We start from the raw sequence: 22,567 nt of genomic DNA, 5'->3' as shown, positions 1-22,567 counted from the left end.
TGCTTGTGTTCCTGCTCTCGCTATCTCTCTCTGTCAAATAAATAAATAAAATCTTAAAAAAAAAAAAAAGAAAGAAAGCAGAGAGAACTTTCTCACTTGGAGCTGGACAAGAAGAGGTTGCCATGGAGAGCCTTTCGGAAAACAACTTCATGATAAGCAGCATTGGCCCCGGCAAGTTAAGGGTCACTTTAGACCCACCGTCTGGATTTTCTGAGCCAGTCCTGGTAAGGGAAGGGAGTGGCAACCCACTCCCACCAGCAAAGGAGGATGGAGCTAAGATTAGTTGTGCTGCCCCAGGAATGGCATTTGGGGTAGCCAACAAGGTGCGGCCTTCCTGGCCCCCACAGATGTCAAACCCTCATCAACTGCAGCTTGCTAAGACCGTGGGCTATGCAGGCTTGGTCCCCTCTGAAACTGTTCTGACCCCAGCTCTGGCCCGACTGACTCGAGTCTAAATGCCACCATCCTCTGTGACTGGTCCTGCCCAGAGCATGGGGAATACGAAGAACAATAAAAATATTCTTGGACCTAGGCATCTGACCTATGGGAGTCAACACTCTCAGAAGGTACTCCAAAGGAAAAAACAGACAACAAGCAAGAACACAACTAAGTTACATGTGTAAAAATAATCAAACTAGGGCGCCTGGGTGGCTCAGTTGGTTAAGCGACTGCCTTCAGCTCAGGTCATGATCCTGGAGTTCCGGGATCAAGTCCCACATTGGGCTCCCTGCTTAGCAGGGAGTCTGCTTCTCCCTCTCACCCTACCCCCTCTTGTGCTCTCTCTCTGTCTCAAATAAATAAAATAAAATCTTAAAAAAAAATAAACTAACCCTAAATCGTTGTTTAAAAAATAGACATCAGGAGCACCTGGGTGGTGCAGTAGGTTAAGTGTCCAACTCCTGGTTTTGGCTCAGGTCGTGATCTCAGGGTCATGGGATCAAGCCCCGCATCGGGCTCCATGCTCAGTGTGGAATCTGCTTGGGATTCTCTCTCCCTCTGCCCCTCCCCACCAACCAAATAAATAAATCTTAAAAAAAAAAAAACCCAGACATTAAGTCCAATATCCACTGCTAGGAGTAGTTAAGTAAATTATGGGCCAATCCCTTCAACGGAAAACTAAAAAGTCACTAAAAATGATGGCATGCAACATGCGGAAAGATATGCCCAGTTTAAATAAAGGGGTAAAAAAGAAAATATGAATTGGTAAGCAGGTGACAGTGCTCCCTTGGGGCTAAGACTTCTGTGTGGGCGGGTGCTGAAGAAAGGGAGGCCAGGCAATGAGTCAGGGCACCAGCGCCAGAATGACCTCTCACCCTTTCGTTTCCTTTCTGGCTATTACAGTTGTTTGGGCAATCAGACAAAAATCAGGGAGAAAAAAAGAGGACTAGGCTTCCACTTGCCAAATAGAGAACTTTGAGAAAGTATGAGTTCTACAGTTTCAAGGTCAGTTTTGCCAGATTTTCTGGTATTTTCTGGAATCTCTCCCCATGCTGCCAGTCCACAGGCAGGACTCTCTTGTTCTTGGGAGCACGGCGCTAAGACACTGGGTTGCACGCCTACCCTGCAGGAAGCTTCCCTGACATGAGTTGCTTTTGCCAAACAGATACATAAGCAGGAGGTGGGTGTCCAGGAAGACTCTGAGCGGGGAGCTCAAAATCCTAGGGGGCTTGGCCCAAAGCTCCAGGATCGGGTCCAGACCAGCTGCTGGGTTGGAAGTAAAAGGCCTCAAGGGTGTGGGGTGCTCAAAAAAGACAAGCATGGTGACAGGTGGGCAGTGTGTAGGGACAGCAGAAACCCTGATTTTTGAGGGAATAACAAAGAAAGAGAGAAGAGATCCAAGGTTGGTGAGGAGGGGAGAGCAATCCAAAGAAGAGAGACCAAGGAAGAGGGAGAGGAAGGGGCGCAGGGAGGTGTGCGGCTCGGCGCCGCAGCGCAGGCCCTTGGCAGGGTCCAGGGCACCACTCTCACCTCTTGACGTTGCCATGGATGATCTCCAAGCCGTGCAGATGCCTCACAGCTTGGAGCAGCCCAGAGCAGATGCTGGCACGCTGGGGCCAGAGGAGGGGGTCTGCGCCTCCCTAAGGAAAAGAGAAACAGGGGGAGACACAGTCACACCTCTGCCTTTTCAAAGTCCCAGCGACCTCCTGTCTCTTCTCCAGACCTTCACATCCTCTGCAACAGGGATCGGGCAGCACGGCGTACCGGCAGGGTACCAGTTCCGACATCAGAAGACCTAGATGTAAATCCCAGCTCAGACACACACTAGCTGTGTGACTTTGGGAAAGACACTCGACATCTCTGAGCCTCAGTTTCTTCTTCAGTTACAAAATGGAAATGTTAATCCCCATGCCTCTCTAGGATTGCTCTAAGGACTCAGAGGAGGATATGGTAGGGAGCATATGGTATATGAGTATATGGTATGCCCCTAGCATGGTGCCTGCCACAGAGTGGGTGCTCGATAACCTGCAGCTGTTTTGAAGCATGACTATACAGTGGCAGGTCTGGAATCTTCCTCTAGGAGGGTACGCCTGGGAGAGGGGCTAAGGAGCTTGTGATAGCACACCAAGCACGTGGGCCTTATGCCAATTTTATGTGTATTTGGGGAGGCTTCACAGGGGCTGATGGGGATTGTGGGGTGAGCAAAAACCCCCACCATCTCCAGGTTCTGCCACTGTTGTTCTAAGACTGAAACTCCAGGCTCAACCACAACTTATTTTTCAAGTCCTGTCGTAGGCCCCACATCCTCTAAAAGCTGGCCTTGCTAACAGGTTCCCTCTCAAAAACTCTGAAATCCAGAGCCACATGAACCCTGTTTAAATTCCAGCCCTGACACCTGTCAGCTGTGTTCCTTTGGGCAGGTCACTTTGCCTCTCTGTGCCAGAAACTCCTCTTTTGGAAAACGGGGGATACCTCTTGAGTTGTAGCAAGGCCTGAAGGGGACATGTGCAAAACCTTTATCGTGGTGTCTCGCACACAGCAAGAGCACAACAAACCTAACAATCATTATTATACTACGAATACTGCTTTGTCTGGTCTCTTTTAAGGGAAGCAGTAATTCTCTTGGGGAATAAATCTTTCCCCCTATTTCACGATTTTATGGGAAGGAGGTTTGTTTGTTTTTAAAACTGTAATTTTAATAGGTATTATGCTCACCTGCTATAATATGTGCAAGGTACTGAAGGGTATATAGTAAAATTTCCTTTCCTGTCCCATGCCCCAGCTACCTAGCTCACCTCCTCAGAGGCAGCCAAAGCACCAGTTTTTTGTAAACTTCCAGAGATAGCCCATAAAGACACAAGCAAATAGACATATAATAGAGTAGCATTTTTAGCAAATAAAAATTTGCTTCTACTTCTCCACACTCTTTACCTCTTAATTATTTTTCTTGTCCTATTGCATTGACTAGCACCCCCAGAACAATGTTAAATAAAATTAGTACTGTGGGATACCTTTGTCTTGCTCTTGAAAAGCCTCTTCTCAAATAATTTTTTTATAGGTTTTTACCTGAAGATGTTCAGCCAGATCTCATCTATCCCAACCTAACTTCTCTCTCTGGGTGGCCCCTCTCCCTTCTGGAAGCCCTTAAACCTTGAATCCCTAACTGGATGCTACCTGGTCCTGTTCTCTGACCATGACCCAGCCCCTTACCTGACCCTGGAGTCTGTCCTGTAAAGAACCATTTGCCATGTATGGGTAGATCAAGCTGTAAAACCGATTTCCAGTGCAGAAGCCCAGCAGAGGTAAGATGTTGGGGTGGCAGCATCTGAAATCAGGTATTAGTGCAGAGGTGAGGAGTCAGACAGAAAGGAGAAACAAAGACTGCTCCACTTCCTCACCTCCCACCCCTCTTCTGCCCCCTGTACCCCAGTGAGGTCACCAGTGACTTCCCAGGTGCCAAATGCTCTGACCCCTGAGGGCCCAGCACCAGGGTAGAGAGATGAAAACTGACTGCCTTCAACAAGCTTGAAGTCAAAGAGCTCAAACTTACCCTACCTCACTGCTCTGCAGCACATAACACCTTAACCACCCCATCTTCTGGAAACAGAGCCTTAGAGGTTAAGGAACTTGCTCACAGTCATGATCAGCCAGGTACCAAATGCTCTGACCCCTGAGGGCCAGCACCAGGATAGAGAGATGAAAACTGCCTGCCCTCAACAAGCTTGAAGTCAAAGAGCTCAAACTTACCCTACCTTAGAGGTTAGAGGTTAAGGAACTTGCTCACCATCATGAGCAGTAAGCAGGGAAGGCAGGATCAGATTGCAGGTCTGTTGGACCCCCAGGACTGGGTTCTTCCCCGAAATCCTCTTCTGCTAGGTTCTGAGTCACTTTTCCCTCCAGGCTCTTCCTACCTCTCTGACTGCTCTCTCTTGGCTTTTTTCACTAAGACCCTCCTCCTTTGCCTTCCTCTGAAACCTAAGTACCCCCGACTCAGCTCATCATTTTGTTTTATCAGCTGTGTCTCCAGGTATCTCCCACCTCTATGGGGAACACTCCCCAAATCTCTCCTTGGAGCCCCTTCCTAAGCTCTAGACCTGAATGTCTATCTGCATCCTGATCCTCCAGGTGAACACCCTAGACTCAACAAGTCCCAAACCCACTCCTGTGCCCAGTTATTATCTCAACAGAGGGCACCTGTGCAGTCTCCATGCAGTTTCCTGGAAACCTCTTTACCTCCCCCATCTAATTAGTCAGCATTCACCATCATAAATAGCTTTCCAACTGTCCCCTTCACTCCCCCCTCCTCTACCTTGAGTCGGACCCTGATGGATGCTCCACAGGACTATCGTGATGGCCTCCTGCCCAATCCCTCCTGCCCTCCTCCACTCTCCCCAGGCCATCCTACTGCACTTTTCACACTCAGGAGAGTCATTTACACTCAGTCCCTTCTGGACCATAACCATTCCCAAGGCAGGGGCTGTGTATTCTCCCTAGAGCCAAAAAAGGCCTTGACAACTCACGTTTGCCCAGTCAGTGAATGGGGTGTCTGCTGACTCCAGGAAGGCACTTTGCCAAAATGGAAAGGGGAATTATACTTTCATTTTTTATTAAATATATGTGTGTTTATTCATACACACGTATGAATAGAGAAAAGGTTAAAGAAAATATATCGAATTACACAGGAGTAGTTATTTATAGGTGCTACAGAAAACAGGTGATTTCTATTTTCTTATTTATGATTTTCTTTATTTCTTAAGATACTCCACACTAATCATGCATTCCTTGCCCAGGGCCGCATGCTGGCAGAGGAAACCCAGAGAGCGACTTGCCAAGGTTGAATGATAGCTGGCGTCCAGCGCCCGACAGGTGCCCAATATGCCTTTGTTAAATTCATCAGTCAGTGACGGCAGAGCCAGGGCAAGTCTCCCCAGGTCCTTCCCGTTCTCTTTTCCAGTCCCCTGCCAGCTCTGGGACAGGCAGGTTCACTGCCCTTCTCAGCCTCAGTTTCCCCATCTGTAAAATGAGCAGGTTTAAGGATGACTTTTGCAGGTCTTTATTGCTCAAGACTTCATGGCTCAACATTTCTCTGTCGGGGCACCTGGGTGGCGTGGTCAGCTAAACGTCGGACTCTAGGGGTTGGCTCGGGTAGTGATCTTGCTCAGCGCAGAGTCTGCTTGGGACTCTCTCTCCTTCTCCCTCTTCCCCTCCCCTCTCTCTCCCTCAAAATAAATAAATAAATCTTTTAAAAAATCTCTCTGCCAAGGGCTAGGTAGTAAATATTTTAGACTTTGTAGGTCAATACGGTCTCTGTTGCAACTACTCAACCGTGCCTATCTCACAAAAACAACCATAGAGAAGATGGAAATAAGGAAGCATGGCTGTGTTCCAGGAAAACCTTATTGTGGACACTGAAATCGGAATTTCGTGTACATTTCATGTATCGTGAAACATTCTTCTTTCTTTTCAACCCTCTGAAAATGGAGAACCCATTCTTAGCAATCAGACCATACACACACAGGCACGGCCCGATCTAGCCAAAGGGCATCATTTGCTAAACCCTGCTCTGGAGCAATACCGTTTTAAGATGGATTTGCCATGAGAGTTGGAAACAGTAAATCTCTGCCCATCTCAGAAAAATGGGATAGAAACAGATTTCTTCCAGCCTGGAAGGAAAGAGCTGGGCCAAGTGAGCCAAGGTTCTTTGATAATTCTAATCTATGCATATAGTTGCTTCATAGAGAAAGCACGGACTATGAAGCCAGACCAACCTAGGTTCAAAGTCTAGCTCTGCCACTTACTAGCTGTGCGATCTTGGACAAGACACTTAACCTCTCTGGGCCTCAGTTTGTGCATGTACAAAATAACGCTGCTAACAGCAGCTACGTTACAAGGTTCTTGTGTGGATTAAATGCACTTTTACATGTGGAGTACTTAAGACATGCCTGGTACACAGGAAGCACTATATAAAGGTTATCATTATTAAGCAAAGTATTTTCCAAAGGGGAGGCTTACCTATGACAAATTTGTACCTCTGCCTGGAAGAATTTTTCGACCAGTCCTGGACCTGAGTAGGCCACCTGTGGGAAAAGACCATGAAACATGAAAATCCAGCCTCACCCAATATAGCCTCCACCCCTTACTAGAAACAAAGAAGTGCTCGCCTCTCTGAGCTTCTTGAAGACAAATGGCATGCCATGCCTTTGTCCTTTGTAGATGTCAGCAAAGATGCCCTCACTGATTTTGTGGTTTTGGTTGAAGTTATCAGTTGCCTGGACCACGTCTGCCTCACTCCAGAAAAGGCTATCTTCAGCCTGGCTCACAAGCGTTTCCTGCTTCGGAAGGGAGGTGCTAAAGTCCTGGGAATGCAGACAGAAGAGATGGAGATTAATATGGAATTAACATGGAAAATATTTTTTGCCTACTACCTCAGGGAATCTTAGATCATCAAAGCTGAAGGGGTGGAGGAGTTCATCTTGTCCAGTGAGGAGAAACAGTCCTTTATAAGACATGGATAGGGCCAGCTCAAATCCCACCTCTGCTTCTAACTGGCTCTGTGACCTTGAGTAACTTAACCTCTCTGAACCTTAATTTCCACAGCAGCAAAAATGAAGATAACAATAGTACTCTGGAGGGTAATCCTGAAGATTAACTAAAATGTGAATATTCCTGGCACATGGCTAGGATTTTCTGTTTTGTCTTTTTCCCGTTTACAAAAGTGAGAACCAAGGAGGTCAGAGAGCTAAGGTGAGGTCACAGAGCTGGTCAAGGGCTGAACTGGTGCCTGGGGTCCTATACAGGGTATACATGCTGGGAAGCAGGACCTAGGTCCACACAACCAAACGTGATTCTGTGTGAGCCTCTGAAAAGCGGCTCTGCTTCAGTCACGTACCTTCTTAAAAACAGGTGCCCAGAAGTTTAACTTTTTTTAAGGCTATCTATGCTCTTACAGGCTGTTTGAGAAAATTAGAGGGGAAAAAACCATCCACGATCCCATTATCCACTGAAGTGCTATGAAAGTTTAAGGTATTTCTTGTAAATTAGATACACGGGATTTATTTTTAAAATTGGGATCATGCCATACACATAGTTTTGACTTCTGGTGTTTTCACTTTTTTTTTTTTTAAGATTATTTATTTATTTATTTATTTGACAGAGAGAGAGACAGCGAGAGAGGGAACACAAGCAGGGGGAGTGGGAGAGGGAGAAGCAGGCTTCCCGTCGAGCAGGCAGCCCGATGTGGGGCTCGATCCCAGGACCCTGGGATCATGACCTGAGCTGAAGGCAGACGCTTAATGACTGAGCCACCCAGGCACCCCTACCCTTCCAAAAGTTATAAGATTTTATTTATTTATTTGACAGAGAGAGAGATAGCGAGAGAGGGAACACAAGCAGAGGGAGTGGGAGAGGGAGAAGCAGGCTTCCCACTGAGCAGGGAGCCTGATGCGGGGCTCGATCCCAGGACCCTGGGACCATGACCCAAGCCGAAGGCAGACGCTTAATGACTGAGCCACCCAGGCGCCCCTCTGATGTTTTCACTTAACATTATACCATGATCATTCTATCAATTATTAAATTGTCTTTGAAAATTATTAATTATAAAAACAAACAAACAAAAAAAAAACATGCTTAAGTGCCCATCTCCTTTATGGAAGAGTCTCATCAACCAGACCCATGTAGCATTGGCTTTTTTGCCAGGCACCCTGACCAGGACACTTTTGGAGGCCCACAAAAACGTTTTGATTTCTTTTAAAGCCAGAAGAACAAAAATGAACTTTTAGAGTCAAAGAAAATGTTTTAATTTTTAATCCAGCTTGGATTAGGTTCATCTTTGTGCCAATGCAATTGTAAAATATAATCCTTGATTTTTTTTTTTTTTTTTTAATGAAGGAAAGAAAAGGCCCATGAAGGCAAGAGTGCCTTTGTGGTCCTGGACCTGTCATTGAAAATTCAGGATAACTCAGACAAGAATTGGGTGGGAAAAGGTTAGAAGAGAGGTAGTTTGTAAGCAAATGACTTAGTATAAATGTAACCAATATATTTTGGAGGGAGAAAGATGCCATGCATTAGCTCTCATTTAAACACAAAGAATGGAAAAGCTCATTAAAAACATGTATTCATGTAAAAGTGCACCCTCTCCAGTCACCCCAACCCCAGGCCCCCAGGCCCTAGCTGCACTGATAGCCTGCATTTAGCCTTAGAAGCCTGGAGTAATTCCACAAGTCTCCTTTCTCCCTATCCCCCTAACCCCTGGCCCCCACATTGGTCCCAATACATTACTTCTTTTCCCCCCAGTTTATTCATTTAAGTAATCTCTATACCCAACGTAGGGCTCGAACTCACGACCCCAAGATCAAGACCTGCAAGCTCTACTGACTGAGCCAGCCAGGCGCCCCAGCACACTGCATTTCTGAGGAAGAGCCACGTGGGGATGGGGGGGTATCACCCGGGGGTCGGGGAGATTTACCTTTGAATCAGGTGAAACAGGAAAGTCAACCAACTTGGTTTTTAAGGAATGAGGGGCATCTGTGGAAGGAGGCAGGAGGCTGGCTCTGGCTGGAGCGGGCCCTGGAAAGGAGGAAGACAGGAGGGGTTCTCAACCGGTTCCCACACCAGTTTCTCCTTCACTCCACAAACATTTTTGCCACTAATGACACCTGCTATTTCCTGACACCCCCAGGTGCCAGCCTGCACGCTCCTCAGAGCTAGCTCAGGGAAACTTTGTAACAACCATGGGTTGGTCCCATATATGACTCCCACGGGGTGGGGGGAGAAATGGAGGCACTGGAGGTGGCTACTGGCCCAGGGCCACACAGTCAGTAAGTGGCAGAGCCAGGCTTCAGATGGGGATCCATGTGACTTCCAAGCCCTACGCTGGCCTACCTCCCAAACAAGGAGCAGTGAAGGACACAGAGGTGATTAGCTATGGAGCCCGCCTTCCAGGAAACTCCGTTGCAGCAGCAATGGCAATAACCAGCCTCTAAGGGCAGAGGCAGCAAAGAGGCCATGAAAGCAGGTTGGGAGGCCAAGGAGGGTTTCACAAAGGATTTCAAAAAGTGGACATAAGGCATTGAGGAAGTGGGACCGGCTGTGCAGAGGCATGAGAGCGTGAAAGCCCAGAAAGTACTCAGGCAGGCTTAGCTAGCAAACACTGATGTTACACAAGGCCTTGCTCTAAATGAGTCACTTTTTTAAGTCACTGAACCCTCACAACAATCCTAGGAGACAGGTACCATTACCATGTCCTTTTTACAGATGGTAAAACGGAGGCAGAGAGAAGTGGAGTAACCTTTCCAAGGGCACACAGCCAGTGGCTCTGGAGTCCATGCTCTTTTTTTTTTTTTTTAAGTGGGCTCCATGCAGGACACCCAACGCGGAGCATGGAGCCCAATGCAGGGCTTGAACTCACGACCCTGAGTTCAAGACCTGAGCTGAGATCAAGAGTTGGCCACTTAACCGACTGAGCCAACTCGGTGCCCCTGGAGTCCGTGCTCTTAATGCCTTAGTGAATGAAGAAGACTCAGGAGAGAGAAGGCTTGAAGAGTAGTTTGGGGTCAGGTAAAAGCCAGGTTAAAGAGGTGACATTTCTTCACGGGGCACCAGAAAAAGATTAACCTGAACACTAACGAGGCAGTCTGGAGTTGGATGAATTAGAGTGTGTGCAAGCCAGGGATGAGACAGAATGAGGGATGAGCTGTGGAGGCCGATCCACGCAGGAGCAGACCTCAGCCAGAAGCAGAAGCTTCAGATGTCACCATCTGCAAACACCCAGGTGGCCCCATGGCTGGAATGGCCTCTGAGTAACTGGGTGCCGGCCCTCCAAGGGAACCTGGCCTTGACCCCAGGGTTGCTGGCCCAATCCACCTGCTTCAGGTATTTCTGGTTTATAACATCAAGAAATGAGTGATTAATCTGCAACTCTGGCCATAAAAGAAAATTTAATTCAGAAAACTGAAAATAGCAACCTGATGAAGCTAGAATCAGGCTTACTAAACTACTAACCCAGGCAGCTGGTAAAACAAAGCTCACCTAATGCAGGCTAAGGCTCTCTCATCCCCACAGAGCCCAAGAGGAGGGGCACCCTAAGCCTCTCTCCCTGAGTCTGCTGTTCTAGACATCTAGATAGCAGACTAGAGCCATGCCACTCTCTCCAACCCATCCCCACATCTGCCTAAGCTTCCCAGGGGCTGCTCCCCGTGACTGAGTGTGGAGGGGAGAAGAAGGGGAGACCCAGGGGAGACCCAGGGCCCTCATCTCCCTAAGGACGCTCCCGCCCACTTCCCCACCCTCTCTCCTTCCCCCAGACCCCAGGCCTCCTCCAGCTTCGCCCCGCATCTTCCCCATTTTCGCTCAGGCCTTTGTCCTGTGAAGATCCTCCTGCTTCTCAGGTGACCTGGTCCAATACAGGTCTCTGCTGGCAGGCCCAGGGACCCTGCCTTGCAGAAAGGCACCCTTCCATTGCTGCCTCTACCCGTGCCCTGCCTGCTCTTGGCCTCGGCTCCCAGTACGCTTGGCCTGGGTCCCGAAACTGTGGTCATGTTCATCCATCTCCTAACTGTTGGCTGTGTCTCTGCGCCACCTCACTGTGAGTGACTTGATGTTTCTCTTTCAGTCCACTTTAATTCACACGTTATGTATTTAGCCTTGAAATCCCTAGTTTTTTGTGCATGAGACATACATCTTTTCTAACATCCATGCTCTCTTGTACCACGGGGAGCCAGGCTCCACGCCCTGGGGACCACTGCTCCATGGTGGCTCCGTTTCCCTCTGCTTCCTCCCTCAAGTTCTGCCCTATCCTGGCCTGACCCAGAGCTGGCCTCGGGGCAGGGTTCTCAGTGAGCAGATGGTCCCTCTCCCTCTCCCTTTGCCCAGTGACTCCCAGGCCAGCACCGGCCTCACATTAACCATGACTTTCTGGTCTGGCTTGATGCCCGGGGTTCGCCTGAGGTTGGGAGGGTGTCACCGAGGTCTGCTTTTGTGACATATGAAGGCTACTAGTTGAAGGAGAGGCTCCTTATCCCTGTGGTTTTGGGGGAAAAAGGAATGGTATTTGAGCCAATGCCACAAAGCTGACAAATCAGGTAAGAACTAGACTTGCTTTGTAAACGCTTAGTGGAAGCCCTTGGTCAGGGGAGACACTCATCCTCACACATGTCTTTTCCAAAGCACTCACGCTCCATGTGCCAAAACTTTTACGAAAAAACATTTCCTACGGAAATCTTTCTGGAATGTCTGCTTTCCCAAGCAGAATACACTGAATCTCGTCCTGCTGAGCTGTGTGGCTGAAGGCAGGAGTAAAGAGCACTGGGGAGGTGCTGTATCTGATGGGAGGTTTTCTACATCCTGCCCTGGAGCTGCCCGAGGAGCTGCCTCTACAGCCTCCCCACCTCCTTCGTATCAGAGAGAAATAGGCTCAAGTCCTGGCTCTTCCATTACGAAGATTTGAACTTGGGTGACCTGTACTTCATTTCTTTGAGCTTTCTCAGATGCACAAAGAACAATAAAAGCCCATTCCTTGTAGAGTTCTTGTCCAGGCTAAATAAACGAGATGACAGTTACAAAGCACTAAGGTCAGTCTGGCACACAGGGAGTCCCAAAGCTGGCAGAACTACGCGCAGAATGAGAGATTCTGACGGATAGCCTGCCGGCCTCTCCTAGAGCTACGGCTTTGTGACAGTTGGCATCAGCCATTAAAGCCCTCGTCTCTGAAGTCCGGCTCTGTGAGTTTGTTTAATGAGCTGCTCACCACCTGTCTGTGGCTTTTCTGATCACCTAGTTTCCTCCTCCCTGTCTCTTTCCCATTTCCTTCCCACCCACGAGGGAGTCAGGACATGCAGGGGTTACCGTGTGGGTTCTGGGGCAACTGGCCTGAGCTGGATCCTGGTCCCACCGCTCAGTCATGAGGCTTCTACATCCTTCCCCCGCTGTCCAGGGGCGCAATAAGAGCCCCACGTCCCTGGGCAATTCCGTGGGGCACAAGAAGCTCCTACACACAGCAGGTCAGGAGGTCATGTTGCTGCCACCTGTCTCTGTCCCCTGCCCCGCCCCCCGTCCCACCCCCCACCTCCACATTTTCCACTCCAACAAGATAATCAGTCAGCTTGAACTCTGGGGCCCAAAGGAACCTTAGGGTTTTCCCGAAAGAAGATGGGGTTTGGGTTATTAGATTAAATTAATGATTATTTCTAGTTGGGGCAAAGATAGACAACCAGCTTCCTTCCTCCATCTGTAGATTGTGTTTGTTTTCTTGACTTGCTGGGACACATGTGTTCCCAAGGGCCATTCAAGAAAGGGAACGGAGCAAAGGCCTCACCAGATGAGGCTGGTTTCTGCAGTAGCCCTAGATAAGGAATATCAGAGGTTGTGACCCCTATCACCTCCTCCATCTGGGCCAGCATTCCCCTAGAATTTCCCTGCTTTACTATGATTCTTCCCTTTGGCCTTCGATCAGTATCACATTTGCTTTAGGACCATTTCCCCTTATTTTTAACTGCTGATCAAAGTTCTGCCCTTGTTTTTGTTTGTTTTTATCTTTAGCTACAGTTAACAGTTCAGACTCCCTGGCCTAGAATTATTTCCCCAGCTTCAGCCTATCTGGGGTGTCCGGAACACTGCTAATATTAACTAACATTTGATGAGCACCTAATGGTAGCAACACTGAGGTGTTTGATTCCTTACTACAACATGCTGACATAGGCTTTCATTGCTGTGCCTGCTTTTTTATTTTTTTTAAGATTTTATTTATTCATTTAGAGAGAGAGAGCACGCAGGCACCCATGCATGTGAGTGGGGGAGGGGCAGAGGCAGATTCCGCACCGAGCACTGAGCCTGATGTGGGACTCGATTTCACAACCCTGAGAGTATGACTCTAGCTGAAATCAAGAGTCAGACGCTCAGCCAACTGAGCCACGCAGGCGCCCCTGTGCCCACTTTTTTAGATGAAGAAACTGAGGTACAGAGAAGCTAAGTAATTCTCCTGTAGAAACTGGGAGGTGGGATTCAAATACAGGCTTGTCTAATGCAAAAACCCAGGCACGCTCCTCTAGGCCAACGCTGACCCTGGCTTCAGGAACAGCATCAATGAACTGAGATTTCTTGGATGTGGGACCTTCAGCTCACCACTTGGGAGCCTAGAGGAGAGTAGAAGGGAGGCCAGGCCCCTGGGGAGAGGTGGTGAGAATGGACACGCGGGTGTGATTACTGTGAACAGTGGTGTCCTCCCCCGCCCCCGCCCCCCCCCGACACCCCCCCGGGAAAGCCATCCATCCGCAGGCTGAGTCCTTCCATCATTTGGCAAACTGTCCCTGAACCCTTCCCTGGGCACAAGGGGGTGGAGACAAATCTGAAGTGGTCAAAAGGCTCTGGGATAGCAGTGTGTGTGCTGTTAGGGACGGAGGCATCTAAACCACACTGCTCAGATGCTACTTCCTACTTGCGTGACCTTGAGCAAATCACTTCTTTCAGCGGCTCAGGTGCCGTAGAGGAAAGCAGCAGATGTGTGCCGGGAAGAGGAGAGGGAGGGGGGCAGGCAGGACCACAGTGGCCCACTACACAGCTGAGAGGGCCAGGCCCCAGCCCGGCCACGGGCCCATGCAGAACGGAGAGGTCATCAGGCTCCCAGGCCAGAGCCAGCAGGAGGACCAGCCCGTGCTCGGGGCTCGGGGAACCACAGGGAAAATACCTGGGCCCCAGAGCGTGTGACTTTAGCAGGCTGTGTAACCTCTCCGCGCTGCAGTTTCCATATCTGTAAAGTGGGGATAATCACCATACCTAACTTGTACAGCTAACTGAGGATTATGTAAGTTGGCGTGTCCAGCACAGAAAGAGCCCTCAATTACAGAGCTATCTTTTTTTCTTAAAATGATAATAAGCGGTATATATTCTGTTGGTATCTGACTTTTTTTTTTTTGCTTTTTTAATTCAATATATTGTGAGCATGTTTCGGTGTACGTATACACATCTACATCATTTTTAACAGTATTGTATTTTTCTGACCAACTGTCATTAATTTTACCATCCCCCTTGTCGTTTCCAATTTTTTTGCTACACTGAGCTGAATATCCTGATGGATAAAACATTTCCTTTAAATTAAAAAATGAAATTTAATTTAAAATACCTGGACTTGGAAAGGCATCTGGCCTCACGGACAGCCCCTTTCCCTGTTTATCTTCAGCGTTTCTTACAGAAGCTGCCAGCAGCCTTCCTGGCTTCGCAGCATCTGGGAAGTCTAGGAAAGAAGACTTGATTTCAGGAATTGGTTTCCCTGAAAACAAGGCCGAAAGAAAGAAAGTTACTATTATTCAATGAAGTAGGATGGCCATTAAGAGGCGGGGTCTACAAGTCAGAGACCGGGCTCTGTTCCTGGGTCCACCTCGAATTCACTGTGGCGGGGTGAGTTCTTTCCCTCCTGGCCTCGGCCTGCCCATGTATGTAGCGGGGGGACACAACAGTCTCCTGTGATTGGTCCAGCTCTGACACTGAGTCACACAAAACTGGCTTCGGATCCTACCAGCGGTGTGACCTTAGACAAGACAGTCTCCTCTGAGCCTGTTTCCTCAACTATAAACTGGAGAGGGTTGGGGAACCTGCATAGCTCAGTCGGTTAAGCGTCTGCCTTCGGCTCAGGTCATGATCGAGGGTTGTGAGATCAAGCCCCACATCAGGCTCCCCACTGAGCAGGGAGTCTGCTTCTCCCTCTCCCTGTGCCCCTCCCCCCCGCTCATGCTCACTTGCTCTCACTCTATCTCAAATAAATAAATAAATAATCTTTTAAAAAATAAAGTAAAATAAGATGGAGAGGGTAATAATGACAGTATCTGTGTGCCTACCTCCCAGGGCTGTTAAGAGGAAGGTAATGGGAACATAGACGTAAAAGGGCTTTGTAGACTCTACATTTCCCTGAACATGGGAGGAAGTTAAAGATATTCACTCCACCAAGTCCCTAGTAGAGCCCCTAAATATGAAAGTCCGGTGGTCCTACAAGCAGTGGAATCATGTGTATCCTTCCCCGTCTTACAGATGGGGACCCTGCAAACAGCCCCTTTGTCAACTGAGTGCCAAGTGTGCCACGCCCAGTGGGCATCCTTCAAATCCTCACAAGCGGTTTGCATTTCGTCCCCATTAGAAATGAGGAAACTGAGGCCTGAGCAGGTTAAGTGGCTGGCCAAAGATCACACCGCCTGGGCAGGCAGGACTGGCCGAAGAAGCCTGGGTGGGGGTTCCCGGGTTCTTGAGAGGAATCCCTTCCCCTTTGCACCAAGGTGGGAAACCCCAAAGGTGCTGTGAGGGCGTATCTACACCAGCTCCCGACCAGCTTCACAGAGGCCGCATATAGTCTGTGATGCAGCTTCCTCTCGCCTCCTCCGCCACTGTCCTCGCCTTGTTTCCCCCTGGCCGGCGGCCGCCGCCAGCTGGGGCAGCCTCCAGACTCCTCCCCAGGCCACATCTTGCTAAAATACAAGTCTTGTCTCTTCACTTCCCTGTTTAAAGCCTTTACGACCTCCCACTGTCCGGATGAAGTACACACTCTTCTCCCAAATCGTTGTATCTCCCCATTACCGTCCAGACCAAACCCAAAGTCCACAGTCCTGAGTTCAAGGCCCTTCACCCTCTGGTGGTCTGGGGCAAACCCATATTTGAGAACCACAAAAACAGGGGCACTGGAATTCCCGGGGAAAGCCTCTGACTTGTTCACACATGCATCAGGTGGGGCTAGGACAAAACGTCTCCAACCTTTGAGTCTCCCTGAGGTAGCAATTCCTCCGGCAGATCAACTGTGTCTCTGTCTAAACAAAACTGACTGTTACCAAGGGGCCAAGCTTTTCAAACCCAAGCTTTGCGACTAGAACAATAATGCCTAACAATACACGGCACTACGCTTGTGTGGAACCACACAGACTGATTTTCACGACAATCTGTGGCGGCAGACAGAATTGCCTGCGTTTTATTTTTAAGCAGATTCAGGTTCAGATAGGCGAAATGATTTGTCTCCAGTCAAACTGATAAGATTCAAACCTAGGGCTGGTTTCGCCGCCCCCGGTGGATTGGCTCAGCAGAAGTACTGGGGCACCACTGTTGTGCTCCCCTCCCCAGCCCCCCAGTCCCCTCTGCAGATGGCACAACCCCGGGGCTACCTGCACAAAGCAGGAGAAAAGGGTGGGAACATGGGAAGAAAGGCTACAGGGAATGCAAAAAAGTAGTAAGGAGGCTGAGTGGTGGATGATGGGTGACTTTCTCCTTTCCTGACAATGACTTATTATTAACTCTTAACGCACTGAGCCACCCAGGCGCCTCTTACTATCTCTTAAATAAAATTATCTTATGAAAGAAGTAGCAGTGCCTCCCAGCTGGCTCAGTTGGTGGAGTGTGTGCCTCTTGACCTTGGGGTCGGTGAGTTTGAGCCCCAAGTTGGGTATAGAGCTTCCTTAAAAAGAAAAATCTCTTTTTTTTTAAGATTGTATTTATTTATTTAAGAGAAAGAGAGCAAGCTCACAAGCGGGGTGGGGGGAGGGGCAGAGGGAGAAGCAGACTCCCCACTGAGCAGGGAGCCCGATGTGGGGCTCAATCCCGGGACTTCAGGATCATGACCTGAGCCAAAGGCAGACACCCAACCGACTGAGCCCCCCAGGTGCCCCTAAAAATAAAATCTTAAAAAAAGAAGTAGCAGAGCTGAGCTATTTAGAGTTCAGGCTCTGGGATGGAAGCCAGCCCCACCACCTCCCAGCTCTGTTGACCTCATGCCCCTTTTGCAAGGACTAAAGGACACAGTGTGTACGACCTGCTCAGCTCCAACACGGGAACTTCATGGTTGTTGCTATGATGTTTTTAAAATATTGGTTATCTCGGTGCGCCTGGGTGGCTCAGTCATTGGGCGTCTGCCTTCAGCTCAGGTCATGATCCCAGGGTCCTGGGATCAAGCCCCGCATTGGGCTCCCTGCTCAGCGGGAAGCCTGCTTCTCCCTCTCCCACTCCCCCTGCTTGTGTTCCCTCTCTCACGGTGTCTCTCTTGTCAAATAAATAACTAAATAAAATCTTTAAAAGTAAAATAAAATATTGGTTATCTCTTCAACAGCCCACATATTGAGTGTAAGGAGGGTAGGATGGGACTCTTTCAGTTTCCATTTAACACAGCTCTGCATCATTCACACTGTTTAAATTTTTTATTATATATATTTTTTATTGTGGTAAATTACACATGACATAAAATTTACTGCCTACACCGTTTTTAAGTGCGTGGTCCAGCGGCATTACGTCCAAGCGCCCTGTTGTACAACCATCCCCACCATCCACCGCCAGAACCTTTCGCTTTCCCAAACTGAACTCTGTCCCCATTAAAAACCAACTTCCCATCGCTTCCCCCACAGCCCCTGGCACCCACCCTTCTACTTTCTGTCTCTAGAAATGTGACTGTTCATTAAAGTGTTTTAACCTGTGTGGGTGTTTTTCTTAACTCACTTTAATAGCAACTAAAAAGATGTATGTGTCTATACCATCCACTGACATGGAAAGGTATTACTACACCGTTGAGTGACAACAGAGCTTATAGACTATGTAACAAGTTTTCTGTAAAATATGTGTAAAAGTATAGAAGACACCTGTGTATGAAGAGAAAAAGAAGATGAATGACAGATACAAAATGTGAACAGTGATTATTTTCACTACAAGCGTTCTCACCACAACCCTGGAAAGTAGCAAGTAAAGGACCCACCTGAGGAAGAAGGTGGAAGAAAGGAGCACTGAGGCAGGAAGGTGGGGGAGGCCAGGACTGTGGGCAGGACTCACCCCCACAGCAGGGACCCCCCAGGAGAACACATGCTTTATCACTTCCCATCTGGGGTCCCCAGGCACTCAGAAGGTTGTCCATGGGCCAAGCTGCCCCCACCCCACCCCCAGGCCGAGGCCCTTCTGGCCAAAACTGAGAGCCTACAGGGGGGAGGGGATTTTCCCCAGCAGCAGCCATGCAGGTGGGACCCATGGAGTCACACACCTTTGCCTTATGTGATACCACTGCATTCGTTCCACAGGCCGTCATGCAAAACGACACGGTAAGCAAGCGCCGGCTGTGCATGTGAATTGGTGAGCAGAGCGGGGACAGAGCCACCTGCTCCCAGGTGGATATGACATGAACCCTGTGCCCCTGCCCCCAAGAGGAAGGGGCCACCCCATGTCACTCAGAGTCCCCATCTTCCCTGCCTTCCCTCCCCTCTCTGGTCTGGGGTCTCTCCCAACACCCTCTGTCCACAAACCGCCCTGAGGGGGGGATCCTGTGTTCCTCCAAGGGCCACCTGAGTGGTGTCCCAAGCCATCTGTGTATGAGGCAGAAGGCAGAGGAGGCTACAGCCTGGCCCCAGCTCCCCTCGCGCTGGGCAGGCCAGGCCTGCTGCTGAAGAGGACCTCAGACTGAGACTTCCCACAGAGACCAGGCCACAACCAGAGGAGATGCTCGCAGCTGCACTGCCTTCCTGAAGGTCCTACCTGCACCCTGAACTGTCTGGGACCCCAGAAGCACCAGCACCTTCCCCGATGTGAGGCCCGCTGAGCCCTGGTTTCCTCATTGTCAAATGTGGGGGGGCGGGGGGGGACATCCGGGCCTGACCTCCTGGCGGCAGCGTCCTATTGCTGGCGTCTGTTTTTTATTTCTCTTTCTGCACAAATCTTGGCCTGTCAGGACGTATCTGGCAGGAACATTGAGGCCACCAGCCCAACTGCGGCGGACCTCTAGGGCCTCCACCCATGCGGGACATAAAAGGCTTCATTATGTTTTCATCCTAAGGAAGAGTTCAGCTTTTCTCTTTGTTTTTGCAGTGACACGTAGTGGTCTACAGCTGGCACGGTGGGTCACGGGCCAGCACTCAGGGCTCGGGGACCCCACACGGGGAGGGGAGAACTGTCCTGTGGCCTCGGCAGGGCCTACCTGCCAGCACATTCTGGGCTGACACCCACCCTCCCACCTAGTCAACCTCCAAGGGTCACATGCGCCACAGCAGTAAGCTGACAGAGCCCCACGTCAGGCCCACAGCAACAATCTGATGACAAACTTCAGTTTCCTGTGAAACCCCTGTCTCAGCATACTGGGAGTTTTCAGATGTATTAGAAGTGCTGACCATAAATAAGAGGTACAGGGGCGCTTGGCTGGCTCAGTCGGTTGAGCATCTGCCTTCGGCTCAGATCATGATTGCGGGGTCCCAGGATGGAGGCCCCTGGGGCTTCCTGCTCGACGGGGAGTCTGCTTCTCCCTCTGCCCCTCCCCCTGCTCATGTTCTCCCGCTTGCTCACTCTCTCAAATAAATAAATAAAAGTCTTTAATAAATAAGAGGCATAAACATTAAACATCTCCACTTCCCGTCTTGCATTGCTGGTGCCCGATCTGAGGCAGAAGATGCGCAGTGAGCCTGGGAGGGCCTCCTTCCCCACCATCAAAACCAGGAGAGGGAAACAGAGAGGCACAGGGAAACTACGTTTCATGCCTGGAAACCTGATCTCTGATAGCCAGGGAGATACAACACCCACTTTTCAGGCTGTCACACGTGACTGCTTATTGAAGTAAAAACAGAATATCGATGACAGGATGGGGCAAAGGAAGCCCAAACATTAGTGAGAAAGGGCTGTCACAAACATTAAATGTCACCGCAGGTTTCCTGTCTGCCAAGGGGAGACCGGCAGCAAGCTGGGTGATGTCATTCCTACGACAGATAGGTAGGGGCAGTCTCATGCTTTTTTCCCGAGATTATATTCTCAAAAAAAACGATTCTACACACGTCAAGTTGATTCTGCAGCATCATGAGATCCAAAAATATAAACTGTGATCAAAGAGTAGAACAGAGGGCGCCTGGGTGGCCCAGTCATTAGGTGCCTGCCTTCGGCTCAGGTCATGATCCCAGGGTCCTGGGATCGAGTCCCGCATTGGGCTCCTTGCTCCTTGGGAGCCTGCTTCTCCCTCTGCCTCTCTCTCTCTCTCTGTCTTTCATGAATAAATAAATAAAATCTTAAAAAAAAAAAAAAAAGTAGAACGGAGCACAAGGGTGGGGATGCTCCCCTTTGTTTCCAGGTCCGGTCCCTACAATTCCCACCTGTGTGCCGAGGGCAAATTTCTTAACCCTGAACATCATTTGCATCTATTTGTGGAGTCAGAGTAATTATAACCTCTCTGTACCAGGACTGCCTCCGGACTCAGTGGGACAAGATGTGTAAAGCTGCCAACCCGAGGCCAGGGACAGGGCACAAACCGTGCAAACGGCCATCCCCTGCCTTCTCTCCCTGCCCAAAAAGCGCGGAGAAAGACTCTGTGATCCCCAACTTAGGGACTGTGAAGGAAGCATTTGGGGTGAATGGCTATGGTCAGCATTTTAACGGCTCTCATGGTAACTATGACTCTCAGCAGGTGGTGGAATGGTCTCAAAAGGCACAGTGGCTGTGCGGCAGAGTAACAGGGGAACCCAGCAGGAGGAGAGGTAGGACCTGCTTCCGCCTGCCTGTGCCATCGGCAGCCAACCTTGCCACACACGGGTGGACCCGTAGCCTGAGGGGCCCTCTGTCGAGACTCCCAGGGATGGGGAGGGGATGCCAGTGACTGAAGTAACAGTTTCAGTGGCTGTGAGCAGTGAGGGGTCGACATATAGGTTCTCAGAACAATTAAATCAGAGTCTGGATGTTCTTGAAAGTTCCCCAGAAGAACTTTCCAGAGGGATGAGGGTTGAGTTTCGGGCACCAGGGGACAGAGATACGGGAGCCAAGCATTTCTCTGTGTCTCCTTCATGGTTCACAGTGGGTGACGGGCCTAATTTCTTTTTCTCTCTGCTCTGTATTTCTGAGATGTCCCATGCTCTCTTTAATGAGCAAGAATCACTTATGCTGTGGAACCAAATGATGAGCTCACAGCATTTCACATGCTTCCCATGAGGAAGCCCGGGGTCAGGCTCACTGGCCAACTAACCGTTCTGTCTCATGTGACAAACAAGATGAGGACCCGTACCCCAACTCCCACAGAGCAGCCATGAGGATGAAATAAGCAAGCACTCAACAGTGATAAGCTATCATTCTTATTTACTGTGGTGATTATTACCATCCCCAACCCTAGGTCAGGCTCTCTCCCAAGTGCTTTCTCATATGCATGACCTGTTTTTTTTTAAAGATTTTATTTTCAAGTAATCTCTGCACGTAATATGGGGCTCGAACTTACAACCCTGAGATCAAGAGTCACATGCTCTACCAACTGAGCCAGCCAGGCGCCCCTATGTGTGGCCTATTTAATTCAGATAACAGCTCTGGGGAAAAGGTTCAACTGCTATCTCTGTTTTATATATTCAAAACAAGCGAAACCTAGAATAGTTATTTATATTTTGCTTATTTTATGCCCCACTTCCTTCGATTGAAAGGCTTATGCATGCTGAGCCCATGGGAGAGAGGCCTGGGGTCTCCTCCCCAGCTGCACAGGGACACTGAACACTGTGACAAACCCAGAAACCAAACACTTGAGCAGAGGGGACTCTAACCGCCAATGAAGTCTTTCCTCAGTGAGCACAATCTGGAAATCCCTCCCTCCTTTCATAGTCCCCACGATAAACAGTGATGTAATCATTATTACTCTTCAGCTGACTCATAAGGCTAAAATGGATCCTTCTAGAACAAATAAAAGTGACTCAGTCATAACTAAAGAACCCCAGTGCCAACTGGCCATATCAGTGACAAACATAGCTTTCTGGGCCCTCTTTTTTCCTTTCCATTTTAATCTCTGGGCTGGACCCTCCTGGATATCCAAAGTCCAACACTGATACACACACACACACACACACACACACACACACACACACACACACACACACACACACCCCACTCAAAACTCCCAATTCAAGCTAGACAAAAAATTAAGTAAATCTGAGGGAATGACCTCCCAATGGACCTTCCTAATTGCTCTATCTCTGGTTCTCCATTGGACCTGTACTCCACCAGCTGCTAAAATGATTTACCCTTCCTCATTCATTCATTCATTCATTCATTGTATTAGGGACTGGGGATGCCATCCATTATCAAAACTGACATGATCCCAACATTAAGCTAGTTAAATAAGAGATTTCTAATATCAACTGGGAGAAGTTTTCTGGTGAAAACTAACTCGACAGAGGGAGGGGTACCC

The 22,567-nt window shown here is 49.2% G+C and overlaps 1 protein-coding gene across 4 annotated transcripts in view; it reads right to left on the bottom strand.

Annotated features, from left to right (window-relative positions):
• The window catches only part of IRAK2 (interleukin 1 receptor associated kinase 2), a 62,467-nt gene that overhangs the window by 17,095 nt on the left and 22,805 nt on the right, over nt 1–22,567 (bottom strand). For 2 of the 4 annotated variants that reach the window (XM_027585778.1, XM_027585776.1), the window contains exons 3-8: nt 14,552–14,698; nt 8,903–9,003; nt 6,600–6,794; nt 6,451–6,515; nt 3,649–3,763; nt 1,969–2,078 (exon numbers count right to left, since the gene is read on the bottom strand). In XM_027585778.1, coding sequence (XP_027441579.1) covers nt 1,969–2,078; nt 3,649–3,763; nt 6,451–6,515; nt 6,600–6,794; nt 8,903–9,003; nt 14,552–14,698 — 733 coding nt within the window. The remainder of the gene's footprint in view (nt 1–1,968; nt 2,079–3,648; nt 3,764–6,450; nt 6,516–6,599; nt 6,795–8,902; nt 9,004–14,551; nt 14,699–22,567) is intronic. The other 2 variants (XM_027585777.2, XM_027585779.2) reach the window with 2 other exon arrangements.

The sequence above is a fragment of the Zalophus californianus genome, chromosome 1 (assembly GCF_009762305.2).
Source record: "Zalophus californianus isolate mZalCal1 chromosome 1, mZalCal1.pri.v2, whole genome shotgun sequence".
In the NCBI taxonomy this organism is placed as follows: Eukaryota; Metazoa; Chordata; class Mammalia; order Carnivora; family Otariidae; genus Zalophus; species Zalophus californianus.
The sequence above is the reverse complement of the archived record's forward strand: the minus strand, read 5'-3'. Positions and strand labels throughout refer to the sequence as shown.